The sequence below is a fragment of the Suncus etruscus genome, chromosome 8, assembly GCF_024139225.1.
Source record: "Suncus etruscus isolate mSunEtr1 chromosome 8, mSunEtr1.pri.cur, whole genome shotgun sequence".
NCBI classification, from domain to species: Eukaryota; Metazoa; Chordata; class Mammalia; order Eulipotyphla; family Soricidae; genus Suncus; species Suncus etruscus.
This window is the reverse complement of record NC_064855.1, coordinates 64,557,871-64,575,776: the sequence shown is the minus strand read 5'-3', so window position 1 is coordinate 64,575,776 and position 17,906 is coordinate 64,557,871. Positions and strand designations below refer to the sequence as shown.

Genomic DNA, 17,906 nt, shown 5'->3' with positions numbered 1-17,906 from the left:
CTTTGTATGTGGCTGCCCCTGGTTTGATTCTTTTTTTTTATTTTTAAATTTTAATTATGAGAACAATGATGCAAAGAGGACAAGGTAAAGTTACAGTGAAAGAACAATCACCCATAAACAGAGTTCTCAGAAGAAATCTCCTTGCTGACGCCTAAATATTGAACTTACAGTCAAAAAAAATTAAGAAAAATAAGGCAGAACCCATGTACAATTACTTTGTCCACAAGTCCCCAGATTGTAGTACATTATAACATTTCTTAGCAGTACACAAAGCAACATAAAGCCATGAGATTTATGTGACTCCTTAACTTTGAAGGCATAGTATTTTTATATATTCATGCACATACATATTAGTTTAAGTTAACATCAAAAGTTTAAGAGGTTTTTTTAAGGGTTAGTCAAAAGGGCACAGTAAAAACGGTGTTAGAGTGGCAAATATTGTTTGCATAGGCCCACCAAAATATGGGGGTCATAGAAAGGAATAGCCTTGGTCTAAATACAAGGAGACCACTACCCCTGAAGTTTCCTGGCATAAGACTAACTCTAGGCTCCAGGCAAACTAGTTTATTCAATCCAAGTCATTGTCTGTAGTGCCAATACAGTTTTATTTTTCATGCAGTCCTATTGTTGGCATCAGGTTTCTATATTAAAGATCCTGGAATCTGCACATCCTACATTGAAGTCAGGCTGGTGTGAAGTATCCTCTAGTTTCACCTCACAATTAAGGGGCAATACAGCAAGCCCTGTCCAGTAAGCAGATCATTGTTGTTGTTAAGTCTTCTCAGTGTTAAGGGAAGTCTCTTTTGAGTAGATTGATATCAGAGCAGCTGTAGGGTCTTCCCTGGTAGAGGATTGCCTCCAGGTGATGTTATAGACAACCTTGGATGTTTTGTAGATGTCTTCTCTAGATCAGGGGTGAATGGAGAATGCCCATTCTTCTGAGGCCTGTGCCAGGTCTTTATGTCAATGTTCAGGGTGTAAGGTCCCATTGCACTACAAGATTTGTGTGTTCCCATCTCTATTAGATAATAACTTATTGGTATGTATAGTATTTTCCCATTTTAGTATGCCTAAGCAAACAAGAAATAAAGGCACATGGCGTTATCAGAGTATATGGGGGCATACAAACACGTCCAACAATACCCATGACTTGGTTCAAACATAAGCATTAAACTGAGGAATTCTTTCACACCAAATTCCATATTGAGCAGTTCACAAAGAGAAGATAAAATAGGGGGGGGATCGTCACTGTATAAGAAAATATTCAGGGGCTGGAGAGATAGCATGGAGGTAAGGAGTTTGCCTTTCATGCAAGAGGTCATCAGTTCGAATCCCAGCGTCCCATATGGTTCCCCGTGCCTACCAGGAGCAATTTTTGAGCATGGAGCCAGGTGTAACCCCTGAGCACTGCCGGGTGTGACCCAAAAACCACCAAAAAAAAAAAAAAAAAAAAGAAAGAAAATATTCAGCAAAAGTTATAGCCGTCAAAGAAAACACCCATAACATGTTGAAAAGACATACATGTCCTTTTTATGCCTTTTGGAATAGTTGGGTGGATGTTAACTCCAGGGCACCACTTTGGTCTGTGACTTAGGACTCTACAGTACTTAAGTTAGAAAGGGTAAATGAGGAGTAATGATGATAGGGGTTAAGGAAGTTAAAGAGAAAAATGATCTTTTGTAGGGGTGTGCAAAAGGGCAGAGTACAAAATGGACATTCTGCATACATAAAAACATAATTCAATGATAGTGAGTACTATTAATGTATCTTTTGAAAATATAGACTGGAAAGAGATTACCAGTGACTTCAAGAAGCTGGGAGGCCAGAAGTTCAGAGCCCCACCCAAACCCTCCCTAAGGAGCCAAATGGATAATGGGGGAAAGCCTAGGGTACCTTCAAGCTCCGCCAAGGGGCCCAACTCACCGGCTTGCCCAGGCATGTGGCCCAGGGAAGCTCTGGAGATCTGGAGCAAGGCGGTAGAGGGGTGCTGGGGTTACCCAAGTCCCGCACCCCCCACCCCCAGCCTGGTTAAGAAGGCCTTCGGCATGGCAGAGGCCTGCCGAACCCCATGCTGCTAGACTCCTGACTCCCAGGAAGGAGCCTGGTTTGATTCTTGACACTGAACACCGCCAGAAGTTAGCCCTGAACACAGAACCAGGAAAATCCCCTGAGCATCTCCAGGTGTGATTCAAATTTCCAACATCCACTCCAGAGACAAACATTCACTCTTCTCTCCCCCCACCAGGAAGAGGAGATGGGGAAGCAGAGTTAAGCTTGCCCTATTTATTGTTCCCAAATGTCCAAAACTGATGTTTGATGAGTACCTTATCTTTACAGTGCAGGGAGTTCCAGACTAGGGAGGCAATATACAGTCATCATTTCAATGAGGAGCAAGGGAGAGTAAGACTGTGGAGGAAGGCTAGTCTCAATGATCAGGCTGTAAATTTTCTTTTTTTAACAAACACCTGAATATTTGCTATGAGATGGGGCAGGTTTAATATACAATATTTCTACCTTTGACTTTATTAATGTCGTGTAATTAATGACTTAATGTCATGTAATTGCAAGAAGCACCCAAAGTCCTAAAATGCAGAATTGTGCTAAAGTTTGCCATCTGGGATGAAAAAGATGCCTAGGAGTTCAATAATGATCTGAAGAGTCTTCCAGGTAACTAATCAGTGGTTTCTGCTTTAGGATTTGCAGACTTCATGGCCAAGTAGGAACCCTTGTTCAAAATGTAAGAAGAATTTCAAAGTAGCAGGTATAGAGTGTTCATCTAAATGAGGGGTTCTTGGAAGCATGGGCTACGTGGTCTCTGGACAAGAACTTGTTCTCCGGCATACTACTATGTATGCAGCCAGCTTCAACCCACTTCAACCACTGGATCAAAGATCCAGCAGAAGTGGGTTGAAGCTAGCTGCATACATAGTAGTATGCAACTCAACGTCCTGGTACATGTTATCCATCTAGCCATGTGCTCCTACACCCATGGGCCCCAGAACTATGCCATTAGGAAGTCTTTATATTGCAATTTTATATTGCAGACCCAGCTGGTTGCATGACCTACACAAGGCCAAATGGAGGATACAGAAATTGGAGCCAAGCTTGTCTTTGTCTATAGCCATGGTTCTAATGAGGAAGCAGCCCCACACCCACCCACCTTGCTCCCCAACCTTCAACTCTCAGACTCCTCACTAGATCTTAAATGCTTAGGATGTGACCTTCCTTTAATAGGGGTTTATGTGGGTGGACTGAAGTGCTTTTTTTAGGGACTCTGCTTTCCCGGAGGACATGGTCAGGCAGGACAATATACGGTGATTGCCATTTTGATTGTCTATTGTTAATTTGTACTTTTGCATGGACCTGGTCTGCTGCCAAGGAGCTTTATAGCACTTCCCTTTTATTTCCTATTGGTGTTAGAAATCTTATTGATCTTCTCAACCTCTCTCACCCTCGCTCATGTGGAAGACATTGTACAATATAGGTGATGAGGCAGAAATAGGGCAGCTCAATGTATCTCTGACAAGTAAGGTGATGCCGAGGTTAAAGGAGCATTTGGCTCAAGCAAATCTAGAGCCAAATCACCCAGAACAGCCCATTCCTAGGACATTGTTGGCTGCCTTCCTGCTAAATAGCATGTTTTCCCAACCTGATGATGCAACACAGAATTGGTTGTTTTCAAATTTCTAAGATTCAGTTTGACCTCTAGAAACCTTTCTAATTCCCAGACAAACCTCAGTAGGTTCCTGACATTCTGAGCATAAAACAGAACTACTGAATTTGTAGTTCATTGTGGAGGTTTAGAAGCTACAGAGGGTAAGAGGTGAGGGGCTGTGTGTGGCTCTTTGTGGAGACACTGAGAATTAGGTGAAGTTTAGACTTGACTTTGCTTCATGTGTGGTGGAGGTGGTGGCAGGTGGATGGTTCACTTGGCACCAGAGGTGTCATTGTACAAGTGGAATTGTGGTTGGCTGGACTGTGGAGGTGAGGGGCTCAGGAGATGTGTTCTATTTGGCAGCTGTTCTCATCCCTGCATACTGGTTCTTCCCAGATCATATGCGTGTGTGCCTGTTGGCATTCAGAGATGCTGCCATCACTGAGGAGTGAAGACAGATGAGGAAGGGGGAGGCTGGCTGAGTGCACTGCTGGCAGCCTGCCACAGGAGCAGCCACAGCAGATTCAGTCTCTCACTCATATTGCTGTTCTCATCTCTGGCCCTGAGACCTCTGACACTGTCCTCCCTCCAATCCTTTGAATTGACTTCAATACTGAGTTAGATATTCAATTTAGGTCACTCTGGAAGGACATACAGCAGTGTACAGGAAATGCTCTGTCACTTGGTTTTGTGGTATTTGGTTGTCTTGAATCACTGGCCCATGCACAATGACAACTGTTCTTTCTTGTCAGGACCCAAAGTAAAGAAACATCTACAGAGTAATAATAGCACATCTGAGTACTCTACATGTACTGGGGTAGCTTCAAAATTCTCCTGGATTATTTTATTTAATCATCAGGACATCTTTACAAATTTTTTGTTTGTTTGTTTTTTGTTTTGGGGGCCACACCATTTGATGCTCAGGGGTTACTCCTGGCTAAGTGCTCAGAAATTGCCCCTGGCTTAGGGGGACCATATGGGATGCTGGGGGATCGAACCGTGGTCTTTTCTTAGCTAGCCTTGCAAGGCAGACACATTACCTCTATCGCCACCTCACTGGCCCCATCTTTACAAATTTTACAGACGAGGGACCTTAAGTTTATAAGTCATTTGAAAAAGAATGTAGGATATGATTTATAATACTGCTCATGGTAGGATTTTATGCAACAGAGTTCCAACACCACACTCTCCACAGTGTCCCATCACTGCTCAAGCCCCCTACCCTAATAAGCACAGTTCTGTAGACCATTTCTTAGATCCTGTTGTATTTGATGATTATTGTTTCCTTATATCTCATATATAAGAAAGGTCATTCTATGTTTGTTCCTTTTGTTTTGCTCTTGGGGTAGATACTGAGATTTGGAATTGCTTGGCCATATGGAAGCTCAAGTCTCAATTTTTGAGAAGTGTCCTGTTTTCCAAAGAGATTGAACCAGTTAACATTCCTACATCAGTAATGTTAGTTTCCTCCCCCCCCCACTCATTTGTTAAAATTACATGCCTTTCTAAACTTTTGACCATGAAATTAGTACCAATTTGACAGCTGCATCTGTCAGTTTACATTGCAGGATAACAAACAACCCCAACATCTCAGAAGCATACAAGAATCCACGTGTATTGAGCTCAGATGAGCACAGTGGAGCAGCTCTAAGACATTTGATCTGAGTAGCTTCTAGAGTCTAACTCACTGCATGGACTTTAGGTTGGTTAGGGTACATTCTCTGTACAGTGGCAACCTTCATGTGTAATCCCCAGTTTGCTCTTGAACTTCAACTGTATGGAGTAATTTGTGTAGGCCTCCTAAGCAGGTTAATGAATGAACCTCAAAGCCAAGATCTTTTACCTACTGTCCCTTGGATTTCTGCTGCTGTTGAGCCTGCCTTGAATGGAGCCCAGAAACCCACTTGTGTTGAGCCCTCTGGGCCATGATGTGCCCACAATGTACCCTGGTGTAGGAAGTTAGGCAACATTTCACTTTGGCTCCAGGGAACACTACCTCCCCAGTACTTCTCTCCTTGCCTGGGAGCAATCAGCCCTGACTTGGGATCTGTGAGGTAGCCAAGTTTTGATCTGATTACTGGCTGAGATGTAGTGTATTTTTATAATTGTTTAAGAAATAGCTGTTATTATCTCATCCCTCACTCTCTCTTTGATGGCTTCACTCTGCCTCTCCTCTAAATATTTTTTCAGGATGTTGGGTTTGGGTCTACATGAATAGTGCTCAGGGTTTACTTCTGGCTCTGAGCTCAGGGATTACTCCTGTTCAGGGAACCATATAAAGACTGAAGTACATGTAAGGCAAGAGTTTTACCTCCTGTACTATCTTTTCAGCTTCTCTCCTCTTCTTGGCCCATATGTCAACTCACTGAGGATGTGGACAAGGTATCCCAGCTCCTCAAGTACCTACCATCTCCTTTACTCTTTACAGCACCTGTCCTGTGAGTGCAGGTATTACCTAATAGCCTACTTTATGGCATAGTGGAAGTAATAGGGAAAGAACTGAGGTTGAGGGCGGAGGTAAAGATGGGAATCCCAAAACAAGAAAGACTTCACAAGAGGTGGAGGAGTTAATTGTCCCCACTGGTCTAATTTTCTGTAGGAGTGCACTGTCAATGTCCCTGAGGGAAGAGGAGCTTTGAAATGGTTTATCTCCTTTGAATACATCTCCCTGGACTCACTAGGGGGGCATTTTTGTCACAACACATGAAGAGTCAGTGGTGCTCACACATTAACATGTTGACCAATCACTTCTCAGGGAGAAGGGCTGATTCTGTTCTCCTATAGACAGCACAATTGGTGGAAGTACAAACCCACTATTGAGTAGTAGCTGAAGTAACTTAATTCAAGCCGACTGACTGGAAGTTTTGTGAGTGTGGCCCTGGTTTCCCATACTATTTGTAAAACTGACTCATTTTTTTCTCATTAATGATTAATTTTTACTGTTATTAAGATATTAATACCAAGTTGTTGTATTATTTTGGGAGCATCTCAGATTTATTCTTGGGATGGAAGCATGGTGGAAGGGATGCTTTGAGTATCCACAGCCTCCTTCAGTGCCCTGGGCTTGACACACTTTTACATCCTCTTAATTAGCTTATAGAAGATTTGCTTCAAGGCCCACACCCACGTAATAAAGGTCCTTGTTGCCATATTTAGAAGACTATGTCCAACATAAATTCCACTCCCAAATCTCTTTCTCATAATGAGCCTCCATCGACATAATGAGTTCCTTGGAAGGAAGGCATTGTGTAAATTAAAAATACTAATGAGTCATAATGATAACGAATTATTTCCATTATTTCAGGGAGCAGGACTAACCTTGGGCATTTTCTGGTGGTTGAAGGTACCTTCCCTGTACCCAGGCCTGCCATCTCCTGGGATCCTGCACCCTAAAATATTTTTTTATTATCAAAATTGAATTCTTTATATGTTCTCGCCCTTAAGTAAGCCATTTTGGAAGAAATAAGGTCACTGAACTGGTTCATATTGAAGTATGAATGATCAAGGCTCCTTCATTTGAATTTCCATGGGAGTTCTGCTGTACCTTTCTAGGGAATGTTCTTTTGCTTGTTTGTTTGTTTTTGTTTTTGCTTTTGGGGGGGGGCACACCCAGTGATGGTCAAGGGTTACTCCTGGCTATGCACTCAGAAATTGCTCCTGGCTTGGGGGATCATATGGGATGCTGGGGGATGTGCCACCGCTCCAGCTCCAGGAATGTTCTTTTGTGGGGGGTGGGGGTCAGAAGTGTTCAGGGCTTCCTCCTGGTTCTGTGCTCAGGGATCATCTATGGTAGTGCTCAGGGAATCATACATGGTCCTAGAAATTCAAACCAGGGTCAGTCTCATGTAAAGTGAGTGTCTTACCATCTACCTTATCTCTCAGGCCCTTCTAGTAATATTATTTTAAAAGAGAGCAGAGGGGCCAGGAAAATGGCTCAAAGGACTCAAGTGTATGTTTTGCATGTGGGATTCCTGGATTCAGTCCCTGGCTCTGCATGGCCCTCCAAATGCTGCCAGAGGCAATTCCCAAGCTCTGAGCTGGGTGTAGATCCAGAACAACATGAGGTGTGGCCAAAATAAATAAGCGAAAGACAGTTAAAGGACCTAGGGGAGTGCTTGGTGATGAAGTACCTGTTTTGCAAATGTGAAGCTGCAAGGTTAATCCCAAGTGCTACTCATATGTGCCAACTGTGGTCCTAGTAGACCTGTGATCTGGCACCCCAGTTGCCATGACAGGCTGTGCCAGCCAGAACCCAGTGGCAGTGTGTGTGAACACTGGCAAGCACCCTGGTAACAGATATGTATGTACTACCACCAGGAGAGTGACCCCAGAATGGGAGAATCCCTGCAATGAAAGAAGTGCACCCCCTGGAGAGCTGTGTGGATATGCCCCATCCATATGTGAGAGCCCAGTAGTACCCCCTCCCCTGTCACAGACACAGCAGCAGTGAAAGGGGAGGAAAGAAGTGAAGGTCTTTGGGTAGCTCAGGAGAGCTGAATTGTGAACCCAGACATGCCAAGGTCCTGGGTATCATTTCACACCCCCCTTCCTGGGAGTGCACTCAAGCCCCCTAAGGAAAGGGACAGATTGGTGGGAAAGAGCAGTGTCTCTGATCATGGGGTAGACATGAGAGAGATGAGAGGAACCAAGAAACTGTCCCTGTGTCTCTGTTACTCTGAAGTCACTCCTTGCATACTCTTTGCTCAGGCAGATTTATTCCTTTTCAGGGCACCCAGGTGGGCTAGGTTGTGCCCAGACCTGTTCTGTGTATAAATTTCTTTGCCACACTCTCGGGGAGTAGATTTGACTGGCTAATAGTGTGATCAGCTGTGGTGACATCCCAGCTCAGTCTGCTCTGTCCCTAGGATTTAGGCCAGGTAGGGAAAACTCAGGCAACCACTCAAGTAGTTGCTTTTTATTTTAGTACTATTTTCATTTGTTCTGGGTACCATCATCAGTGGTACTTAGGGCTTATTCCTGGCTCCACTCTCAGCAATCGCTCGGGGACCATATGGTATACCAAAGATTGAGTCCCAGTTGGGTGATGCAAGACGAGTGCCTATACTACCTTCAGCCCCAGCTGATTTTTGTTTTAAACAATTACTCTCACACTCCAACCCAGGGTGGCTGGACACCTCCCACCTGTCCTTCAGGTTTAAGAGGCTTTTGATGAACTTTGTTTGTCACTGGATTGTTGAGGGGCTTGGGGACAGAAAAGGGACTCTGGGTCCTGGGTGGCATCTGTAAGAGAAACTTGGAGTGGAGGAGGCTGGATCCATGGTGTCAGCTGTTTTCAGGGGATTGGTGACTCGCAAGCACCATCCTGCTCCCTGCCAACAACTCATCCAGGATTCTGCGTGGCCTGTCAAGGGACATTTACCATGGCCCACTTTACTTTATTTTGCAGAGGGTAGGGGTGGAACAGCATATTGGGCAGTGCGTGGGAGTCCCTTCTAGGAGCATTCAGGGGCTGTTTCTGTCTCTGCTCAGTAATCCCTGGAGAAGCTCAAGAGGTCATATGGGATGCATGCAGGAGATTCAAATCCAGGTCTTAATTCTCACAACACATGCAAGGGGAGTGCTTTACCTCCTGTACTATATCTACCAAAGGACATATATATTTTAAAGACTTTTGGGGAAAGTGCTGCTGCAAAAACCCATTTTCTTCCATGAAGGTGTTTCCTTAGGCACTTTCTACCTGTGTTACTCTGCATGAGGAAACCATTGGCCAGGCCAAGTGGCTCAGCAAGTCTTCTTGCTGGCAACTGGCAATGTTTAAATTGACACAGGTATAATAGAGTATGAAGGGAAACAAAATGTTGGCAGTTTCTGGAGGGAGAAGGTGGGGATTCTGAGGATGGAGGTCAGCCCAGAGGAGGGTCATGGGCCTGCTGCATGAAGCCTGTGTCCAGTTTGCATATTTGGGACTCAAAGAAATTATTTATGACAATCTGTCATGGCAGGCTGACGGGGCAGTGCTCATTTGGCAAAAGGCCTTTCTACTTCTCACAAATTAAATCACAGATAAAGCCACTAGCAGTGAATACAAAGAAAGCCTTCAAGGGCCCTGAACAGAGGGACAATGAACGACCAAATTATTGAGCAGCAGGCTCTTCCCCAGATGCATGGGGTCAGGGACAATCCAACTTGCTCTCTGGACAGAAGCCAGCAAGTTTCTATACTGCTGTAATACAGAAACCAAAGAACATGCTTGGTCCCTCACACTTTCTGTTCCACTCATTTGCAACTGTTGCCTCCAAGTCCTCTCATCTATGACATGAGCATCTAGCTCCTCTCCCTTTTACATCAAATACTGTGGCTAACAAGGCTACACTGAGCTGCCCACAGTGCTCTGTTCCCATGCCAGCTGTTCTGTGGGTCGCTGCAGGGCCGAGGTCACAAAAGGCCCAATCGAAGCTCTGGAAAGGAGCCCAGAGCCTTGCTCCTGAGACCTCCTATAGCTTTTACCTCATATGAGGGTGAGGGGATTTTATTTACCACCCCCAATAGTTAACACATGTAACACAATGTCTGTTATTTCAGAACTCAGAATGATAGGGCTATGCATGCAAAAATATTTCTGCAACTCGGAGATTTTTTTTTTTTTTTTTTTTTTAGCTAAGCCTTGCAGAGATTTTTCTCTTCATCTTCACATCTCCTTCACACCAGTGGAACTGTGGAACTCTGTGTTCATGCTATTTGTTACCTAATTTCTCGTTCTGGTTATTCAGAAAAGCATGCTCTGCTACATAGACTCTGACATGTTTTTTTCCTTCCTATGAACAATGATATATGATTGTGGGAATCATTGTCAAGTTAGATGCTTGTTCAAATGATTCAAATCCTTATCAGTTACAGAAATATTCATCCTTCCCCAATGTTGCTAGATTTACTGCTTTCTATTCCTTTCCCTGCACAGGTGAATCCTACGGAATGTGCAGTGAATTCACCTTTCCCCATCACAGTGTGGGCTTGTGCTTGAGTTTATGGATTGGGTTTTCCTTCCTTAGCATATGGACATTTTTTTCTTGTTTTTATCTGTTTTGATTCTGAAAATGGAAATGGAGATGAGGCAAGAGCCAGAAGGATCTAGGAAAGCTCCTGACTCTGAGGTGTCTCTGGGGCCAGGAGTTATTGGACAAACCCCCTCCCATCTCAGACACTCACGGAATGTTCTGTGCCCCCTCAGGTGTCTACATTCTCACCACTGCCTTGATCCCTGTGTTGGAGAAGGAAAATGACCCCAGAGTGGTGAGTGGCGGGTTTTGTTCATGAACCAATTTACTCTCTGTTGTATGGCCATTTTGTCCATGTGCATGGGGGATACTGAATTCTACCTAGTGGTATAGTGTCCTGAAATCACACATTGGTTTGATGTTTGTTGAGTCCAGCCAGGAACTTATGAAGGTCAAAGGGGCCCCAGGTGGTGAGGATATGGGGAAGGAGCAACTGACATCAGGACTGGTTTCTGGAGTGCAGGATATGCTTCCCAGGTATCCCCTGACAACCCATGTGCTCCTGCCTGCATGCCTCTGCTCTGAGGGTACCTCACCTTTGCTTGCTTATGCCACTCCTCTTGTGGCTGTGTAGTCACTATTTACACCCTGTGAAAAGACCAGGTTATGTCTGGCCACTTCCTGGGGAGCATGCTTTGACATGGGCAGACCCAAGTGACAGACCTAAGAGCCAGACTCTTGGGTAGCCTTTTTTCTGTAGGGGGAAGGGAAGAAGGGATGTGGGGACAGAATGACATCTTCCAATGCCCCAGGCCTCATTCCTGGACCCTGTGTCTGTGTCACCTCACAAGACAGCTCTACTGGAGAGGAGAGTCCTGATGTGTGGAGAGTAGTGAGGCATATGAGGACAGCATATGAAACGATCAGCATCGCATGAGAATATCAAAGTGAAAAGAGGGCAGTGCAACCAAGGACAAATGAAAACTAGCTCCCCCTCGAAGCAGGAGAGAGAATAGGAGAGAAGTGAAGCAGGAGTGAAGAACAAACTATACCCCTGCCCCCAAAGCTCCAGAAGGAATATGGCTATGGACTTTTTGATTTGGGGACTATATCTGACAGTGCTCAGGGCTTATGTCTGGCTCTGTGCTCAGTAATCACTTCTGGTAGGAGACTCAGGGGGAACATATGGGATGTGGCCACTACCTGCAAGGCCACACCTTACCCATAGTACTATTTCTATCAATTCATATCCCTATCAATAGGGATTGATCTTCACTCCAAAGAACCTTTTCTGACATATAACTCCTAGAATTATTTATTTTGAGGACTTTATCAGTTGTAGTAACAAGCACAAAAAGCCACTGGACTAAATGGGAAGAGCAATGGGTGGAACATAATAAGCCACTGGACTAAATGGGAAGAACAATGGGTGGAACATAATTTGGCTCACAGCTCTCTGCCCACAACAGGTGACAGTCTCCTCCGGGGGGATGCTGGTCCAGAAGCTGAACACCTGTGACCTGCAGTGGGAGCGGGCAGCCTTTAATGGCACCAGGGTCTACGCACAGAACAAAGTGAGTGCAGGGTGTCTCCAGACTGACTTTTTTTCCCTGCCCGCCTAGATTCTTCTCTTAGGAGGCCAATTCTGTGTCATTTGTTAATATGGGTTCCATCGATTCACAGTAATTCTTGACTTATAAGTCTTTCTCCATTAGGGCAGCTCTGCTGAGAATTTGGCTCCCTACTGGGAGAAACCCCAAAGACTGCTATCCCTCTTCTAGGTGTCTGTAGATCCTCAAAGATGTGATGAGAGCAACAGTGGCCTGCACCACACAGGGATCTTATAACAAGTCTTTGCCCACATAGCCCAGAAGACAAAAAGGGGTGGGAAGACACCTCCTCTCACTGGAATTTTGGGAAGGCATTGAGCTACGAAGCAAGTCAGGTTGGGGCAGACCTTATGACCCATTGTTTCTTTTAAGTGTCCACTAGAAATCAGATCTGGGCTCATGGTAGCATGTTTTTTGTTTGTTTGTTTGTTTTGTTTTTGGGCCACACCCGGCATTGCTCAGGGGTTACTCCTGGCTGTTTGCTCAGAAATAGCTCCTGGCAGGCACAGGGGACCATATGGGACACCGGGATTCGAACCAACCACCTTTGGTCCTGGATCTGCTGCTTGCAAGGCAAACGCCACTGTGCTATCTCTCCGGGCCCTCATGGTAGCATGTTTTAAAAGTCCACACATATGCATGTATTTATCCTGTCAAGGATTGAACCCTCAATTGGAAGGCAAGTGCTGCACAGTTGAGCTGCACCCCACCCCACTAGTTCTTTCACTGTGCATGAGCTCGGCTCCTTTCCACATGTCCTGCTGTTTGCAATATCCCCATTTGTGGGGAGCCCTGCCCTGTGTGCCCTGCATCTTGCCCCACTTTGCTCACCAAATCCTGTAGCTTACTTTTCCCAAGCAAAACCCTGATGTTTGCAGGTATAATGCTCTGATGTGGATTCCCCCAGAAACATGAAGGTCTGAGTCTTAAACCCTCAGGTTGGAGTGGGTGTAGGGGAAGGGGGGAAAGAAGGTCCTCTGCATGGCCCAATCAAACCTATGTCACTGCAGCTGACACTGAAGTGCAGATCTCCTTGGGAAAATACCCATTTGCTGACTACCTTGTTCTTGCAGCACAGTGAGTCCGTTCCTCCCAGCAGGGTGGATTTATTCACATGCTTAGGACACACACAGAGTGATTTATTCACATTTAGGACACACCACAGACTACTGTGGTGGTGGCTCTGCCTACCTTTGCCTTGTCTGGCTCAGGAAAGTATGTGACTTGTGGAGAAAGAAGATTCGGACTCTGGGCATTTAATTTCAATGGGGAGTTGTATTTAGGGAGTGGGGAGAGTGGCTTAGGGAAGTCCAGGGGGCCCATGATTGGTGCTTGGGGGACACTCATTCTAGGTGCAAGTTCTGTGGAAGGAACAGGTCACAGCACTGTCCCCTCAGACCTTTCTGTCAGCTTAAGTGATCAGTGGCTGACATGGTGTGGAAATATGTGTCTGTGGCCTGGGTCTCTGCCCCCACTGAGTTCTGCTCCTTGTCTCTCTGTCCCCCATCCTACAGAGGCAGCAGGTGGTTATGACTGAACAGTGGGCCCGAGTGTACCCCACCATCCACTTCTCATCAATGCATCCTGGCTGGGCTGATACGCCAGGTAGATAGTATCCTGGAATTCCTGTGCATTTCTTCAGGGCCATCTGAAAATGCCCCCTCTGTTCCATTCTGACCTGAAAGCAGATGAGGGGCTTGTGTGATTACAGTGGATGTGGACGGAAGCAGTTTCCTATGTGCCAGAGTGTGGCTGCACTGGGCCCCTTAGACTCGGGGATGCAGGCATCCCCCAGGAGAAGTAATAACCAAAGGGCATCTACTGTGGGGACCCAGACCACTTCACTACTATCTGGGGCTAGAGTACATGGAGGCTAAGTGGGTGAATGGGATGATCTCAAAGCTTCAGCTGCAGCTAGAAGACCAGAATTCTGCAGAGCTGACTCCCTGGAGATCTCAAGCAGTGCTCCTGGCTCCCTGAACTCCCCCACCTAGCTACAGCCTGTGACTTACCAGTAATCTGAAGGCAAGCTCTATCTAGGCTCTTACACAGCCCTGTGTGGCTGGCAAGTACTGAGGGGGAAATTGAGGCCAACACATAGATATGCTTATATCTGCAAGCTGGCTGTGCATCTGAGGATGTGACTTAAAATAGAGAAAGTGAACAGCTACACAGGTAATGGAAGAGACTGGGAGCACACCAGGGGCCTCTTCTGGATCCTTTTTTGTTTTGGTTTTTGGGCCACACCTGCTGATGCTCAGGGGTTACTTATGGCTCTGCGCTCAGAAATTGCTCCTGGCTTGGGGGACCATATGGGACGCTGGGGATAGAACTAGGTCAGCTGTGTGCAAGGCAAATGACCAACTGCTGCGCCACTGCTCTGGATCCATGGATCTTTTTTACTTTTTATGCCAGGGAGGGCACCTGGCTGTAGTCAGGAATTATTCCTGGCTCTGTGATCAGGGATAACTCCTGCTGGGGATCAGGGGCCCATGGACATCGAATCAAGGTTCATTGGATTCAAGGCAAATGCCCTAGCCACTGTACTATTGCTCTGGATCCTTCCTAACCACCGACAGGGTCTGTGCCTGGACAGGGCCATCTCTACTGGCCTTTTACATTTGCTCCACCCAAATATGCCCTAGTCTGTGGCTTACAGAACTGTGCTCAGCAGGACTGGCACCCGAAGTTAACAATGGGACCAGGTGGCTGTTTTCCAGGTGTGGTCATAGGTCAGAGCAATCAGTGGGCCCCTGTGCATAGGCCCTAGTGCATGAGCTTGGAATGAGCAGACTATGGTCTCTGAATGGCCTGACAGGTTTCCAAGTCTCCTTTCTGCCCTGCTAGAGTTCCTAATTTTTCCCTCAAGGTATTTGTATGGCTTCTATAAACAGAAGAGAAAATAAAAAGCTCTGTCTTTAGCAAAATGAGGCCCTAGATCAGATGATCCTCCTACTGAGCAGTGCCCCCAGCTCTTAAGCGTTGTTTTCACCACTCTTGTTGCTCCACTGACCTCATGAGGATGATTTCTTCTCCCAGTGCATTTGCTTTACAGACACGTGCTCCCCAGGCCTGGGGGAAAATGGGTGCAGGTGAGGGCAGCTGTGTGTTGAGGACAGGATTGAGAGAGGAGCCTCTATGGAGCAGCACCCCAGTGCCCCCCTGGAATGCAGAGAGCGAGGCAAGGGAGCAGGGCACTGTTCTCTCCCCTCCTCCTGTTGGGCTCAAAAACAGAGAAGCCAGGAAAGCAGTAGCCTCCTTGGAGAGGTTCTGGTCCTCAGGGGGTGCTCACCTGGGGGCTGAGTCTTGGGTTGACTCCCCATTGAGCCTCCTGGAGATGACAGAGCCTAGGAGCCAGGGACTAGGCCACTTGGGCTTTGTCTAGCAGTACTTGCCTCCAGGCAGCCCAGCAGGGCTGTTCATCAGGCTCCTGCCAAGATGCTGCTCTTTGAGAGCTGGAAGAGCAGTGCTCCAACTCCTGGCTCTGCCACCATCCTCAGTATTTGGGAGATGAAATGCACTTGAGGTCACCATCCTCCTTACCTCCTGTCCCCCATTCCTTCCTCCCCACAGGTGTGAGGAAGGCAATGCCAGGGTTCTACACCAGGTTCAAGGACAAGCTGCGCTCGGCAGCACAGGGGGCTGACACGGTGCTGTGGCTGGCACTCGCAACTGCTGCCTCCAGGCAGCCCAGCGGCCTCTTCTTCCAAGGTGACTTCCTCTGGGGACCAGGGCAGCCACTCCCCCACCATACCTTCAGGCCCAACTGAGCCTCTCTAGGGCACTCAGGGAGACAGTGGGACTGGGGGCATCCTCTAACCCTTTCCCTTTGTCTGTGGCTACTTTTCCCTCCAGGAAGCAATAAGGTAAAGTCTGTGTTTCTATCATGAGGGGTGAATTCTGAGGAGGCAAGCTGGCCCTAGAGTAACAGGGGATCCATAAGGGCCATGATGCCTGAGTCCAAAGTCTGTCTCTGGTCCCCCTCAGTTATTGTACTTGTCCTGCACTCCCCTCCCCACCCTCCAAGCACAAGGCCCAGGACTCCATGCAGAGATGTGTGGTCGATGGAACCCTAAGTTCATTGCAAGGGCTCAAGGCTGAGCATATAGTGCTTTCCCTCTAATATTAATAGCTATTCTTGTTTGACTTGCTGGGAAGCTCTGGAGATGAGAAGGTTATGAGGACCTCAGTTTCTTTTCCACTAGCCTGTTCCTAAACATTCTGTCTCCTCAGCTCCACAAACGGCATCTGGGTCTCCTGCATAGGCTGTTGGAACTCTCTGTTGTTCCGGAGCTTGGCAGCTGCCTTGCTTACTTCTTTATTTTCCTTCTTACTTTAGATCGGAAACCAGTTCCCAAACATTTACCTCTTGCTAGAACTTCATCCTCACTGGTGGAAGAGGAGAAACTCATGGAAATCTTGGAAGAAATGGCTCAGAGATTTAAATAGGCCAGGCCAGGGCCAACAGGGGACCAGAGCTGCCTCAGAGAACAAAGGGTGGTGTGGCCTTGTGGCCAGAGGGCAAACTCTGTACCTCCCTTCTAAAGAGGAGCAGGGAATTCTGTCTTAAAATAAATTCAGCTTGAGCCACAAAAAGCTTCTTTTCTGTGTACACCTCTAATTTATTTGCAAATGCACTCTTCTTAAAAACTGGACACCCAGGGACTGGAGTCGTAGCACAGAGGTAGGGCAGTTGCCTTGGACATGGCTGACTTAGGACAAATGTGGGTTCGATCTCTGGCATCCCATGTAGTCTCCCAAGCCAGGAGCAATTTCTGAGCACAGAGCCAGGAGTAACCCGAGTGCAGCCCAACCCCCCCCCCCAAAAAAAAAACCCAAACAAACCCCCCAAACACCTGAACATCTAAAATGACAAGCACTGTCAGGAAGGAAGGAAAGATGAGAAGACAGGAGGGGAGGTACTTCACATATTTGTGCACTGAGAGAGGAGGTATCTTTGCTTCTATAATCAAGAACCATCTAGTGCCCCAAAAGGATAGCATGAGGCCTGTCTGCTTTAAGTTTGGGAGTAGCTTCAGTCATGCACTGGACATTTCACTGCCTCCCCAAATTGGGTGAGCCTATTCCACCCCTTGGAACAAAACGAACAACAGGCAGACCTTGAATGGAACTGCACATGTACTTGATGTTCAAGGAGAAAGACATGCCTGTCACCATGGCAGGAGGTGGGGTTCTCTTCATTCTAGCTTCCTTGCACTTAGGTTCCAGGTCACAGCCAAAGAGCCCCAAGAGGTGACTCACCCAAGGTGAATGGAGGAGGAATATGGAGTTCTGTGAAGTTTGGGACAGCAGAAACTCTGCAAGTACAGGTGGGCCCTGAAGGGGATGTAGCTGAGACCAAGGATTTCGGCTTTGGGCAACCAGTCACACTGTTCTACACTATGCAGTCACTGGTCTGTGATACATAAAATAAGGGCACTTTTAAGAGAGACTTTTCCTAATTCTCATACCCTCAAGTCTTCTTTGTCTTCATGTGGGAAGCTTATTACTATAGTTAAGTAGAGTTCTGTGAAAGATAGAGCAAATATGAAGGACTGTGTGACCAGTCTATTTGTTGTGCTTCAAGTTGGGATGAATGGTGGCTTCCTTTTGTCTCCAGACTAGTTAGTTCTCTCTGTGTCTCTGTGGCCTGGAGAGCCAGGCAGCAGTGGCCCGGACCTTTCC

At 46.5% G+C, this 17,906-nt stretch overlaps 1 protein-coding gene across 1 annotated transcript in view; it reads left to right on the top strand.

Moving 5' to 3' along the window:
- Nucleotides 1-16,817, top strand: part of DHRS12 (dehydrogenase/reductase 12) — a 31,172-nt gene extending 14,355 nt beyond the window's left edge. The window contains exons 6-10 of the mRNA XM_049778825.1: nt 10,845-10,906; nt 12,081-12,185; nt 13,736-13,826; nt 15,795-15,932; nt 16,561-16,817. Of these exons, the coding sequence (XP_049634782.1) occupies nt 10,845-10,906; nt 12,081-12,185; nt 13,736-13,826; nt 15,795-15,932; nt 16,561-16,670 (506 nt within the window). The 3' untranslated portion in view covers nt 16,671-16,817. The remainder of the gene's footprint in view (nt 1-10,844; nt 10,907-12,080; nt 12,186-13,735; nt 13,827-15,794; nt 15,933-16,560) is intronic.
- The last annotated feature ends 1,089 nt before the right edge of the window (nt 16,818-17,906 follow it).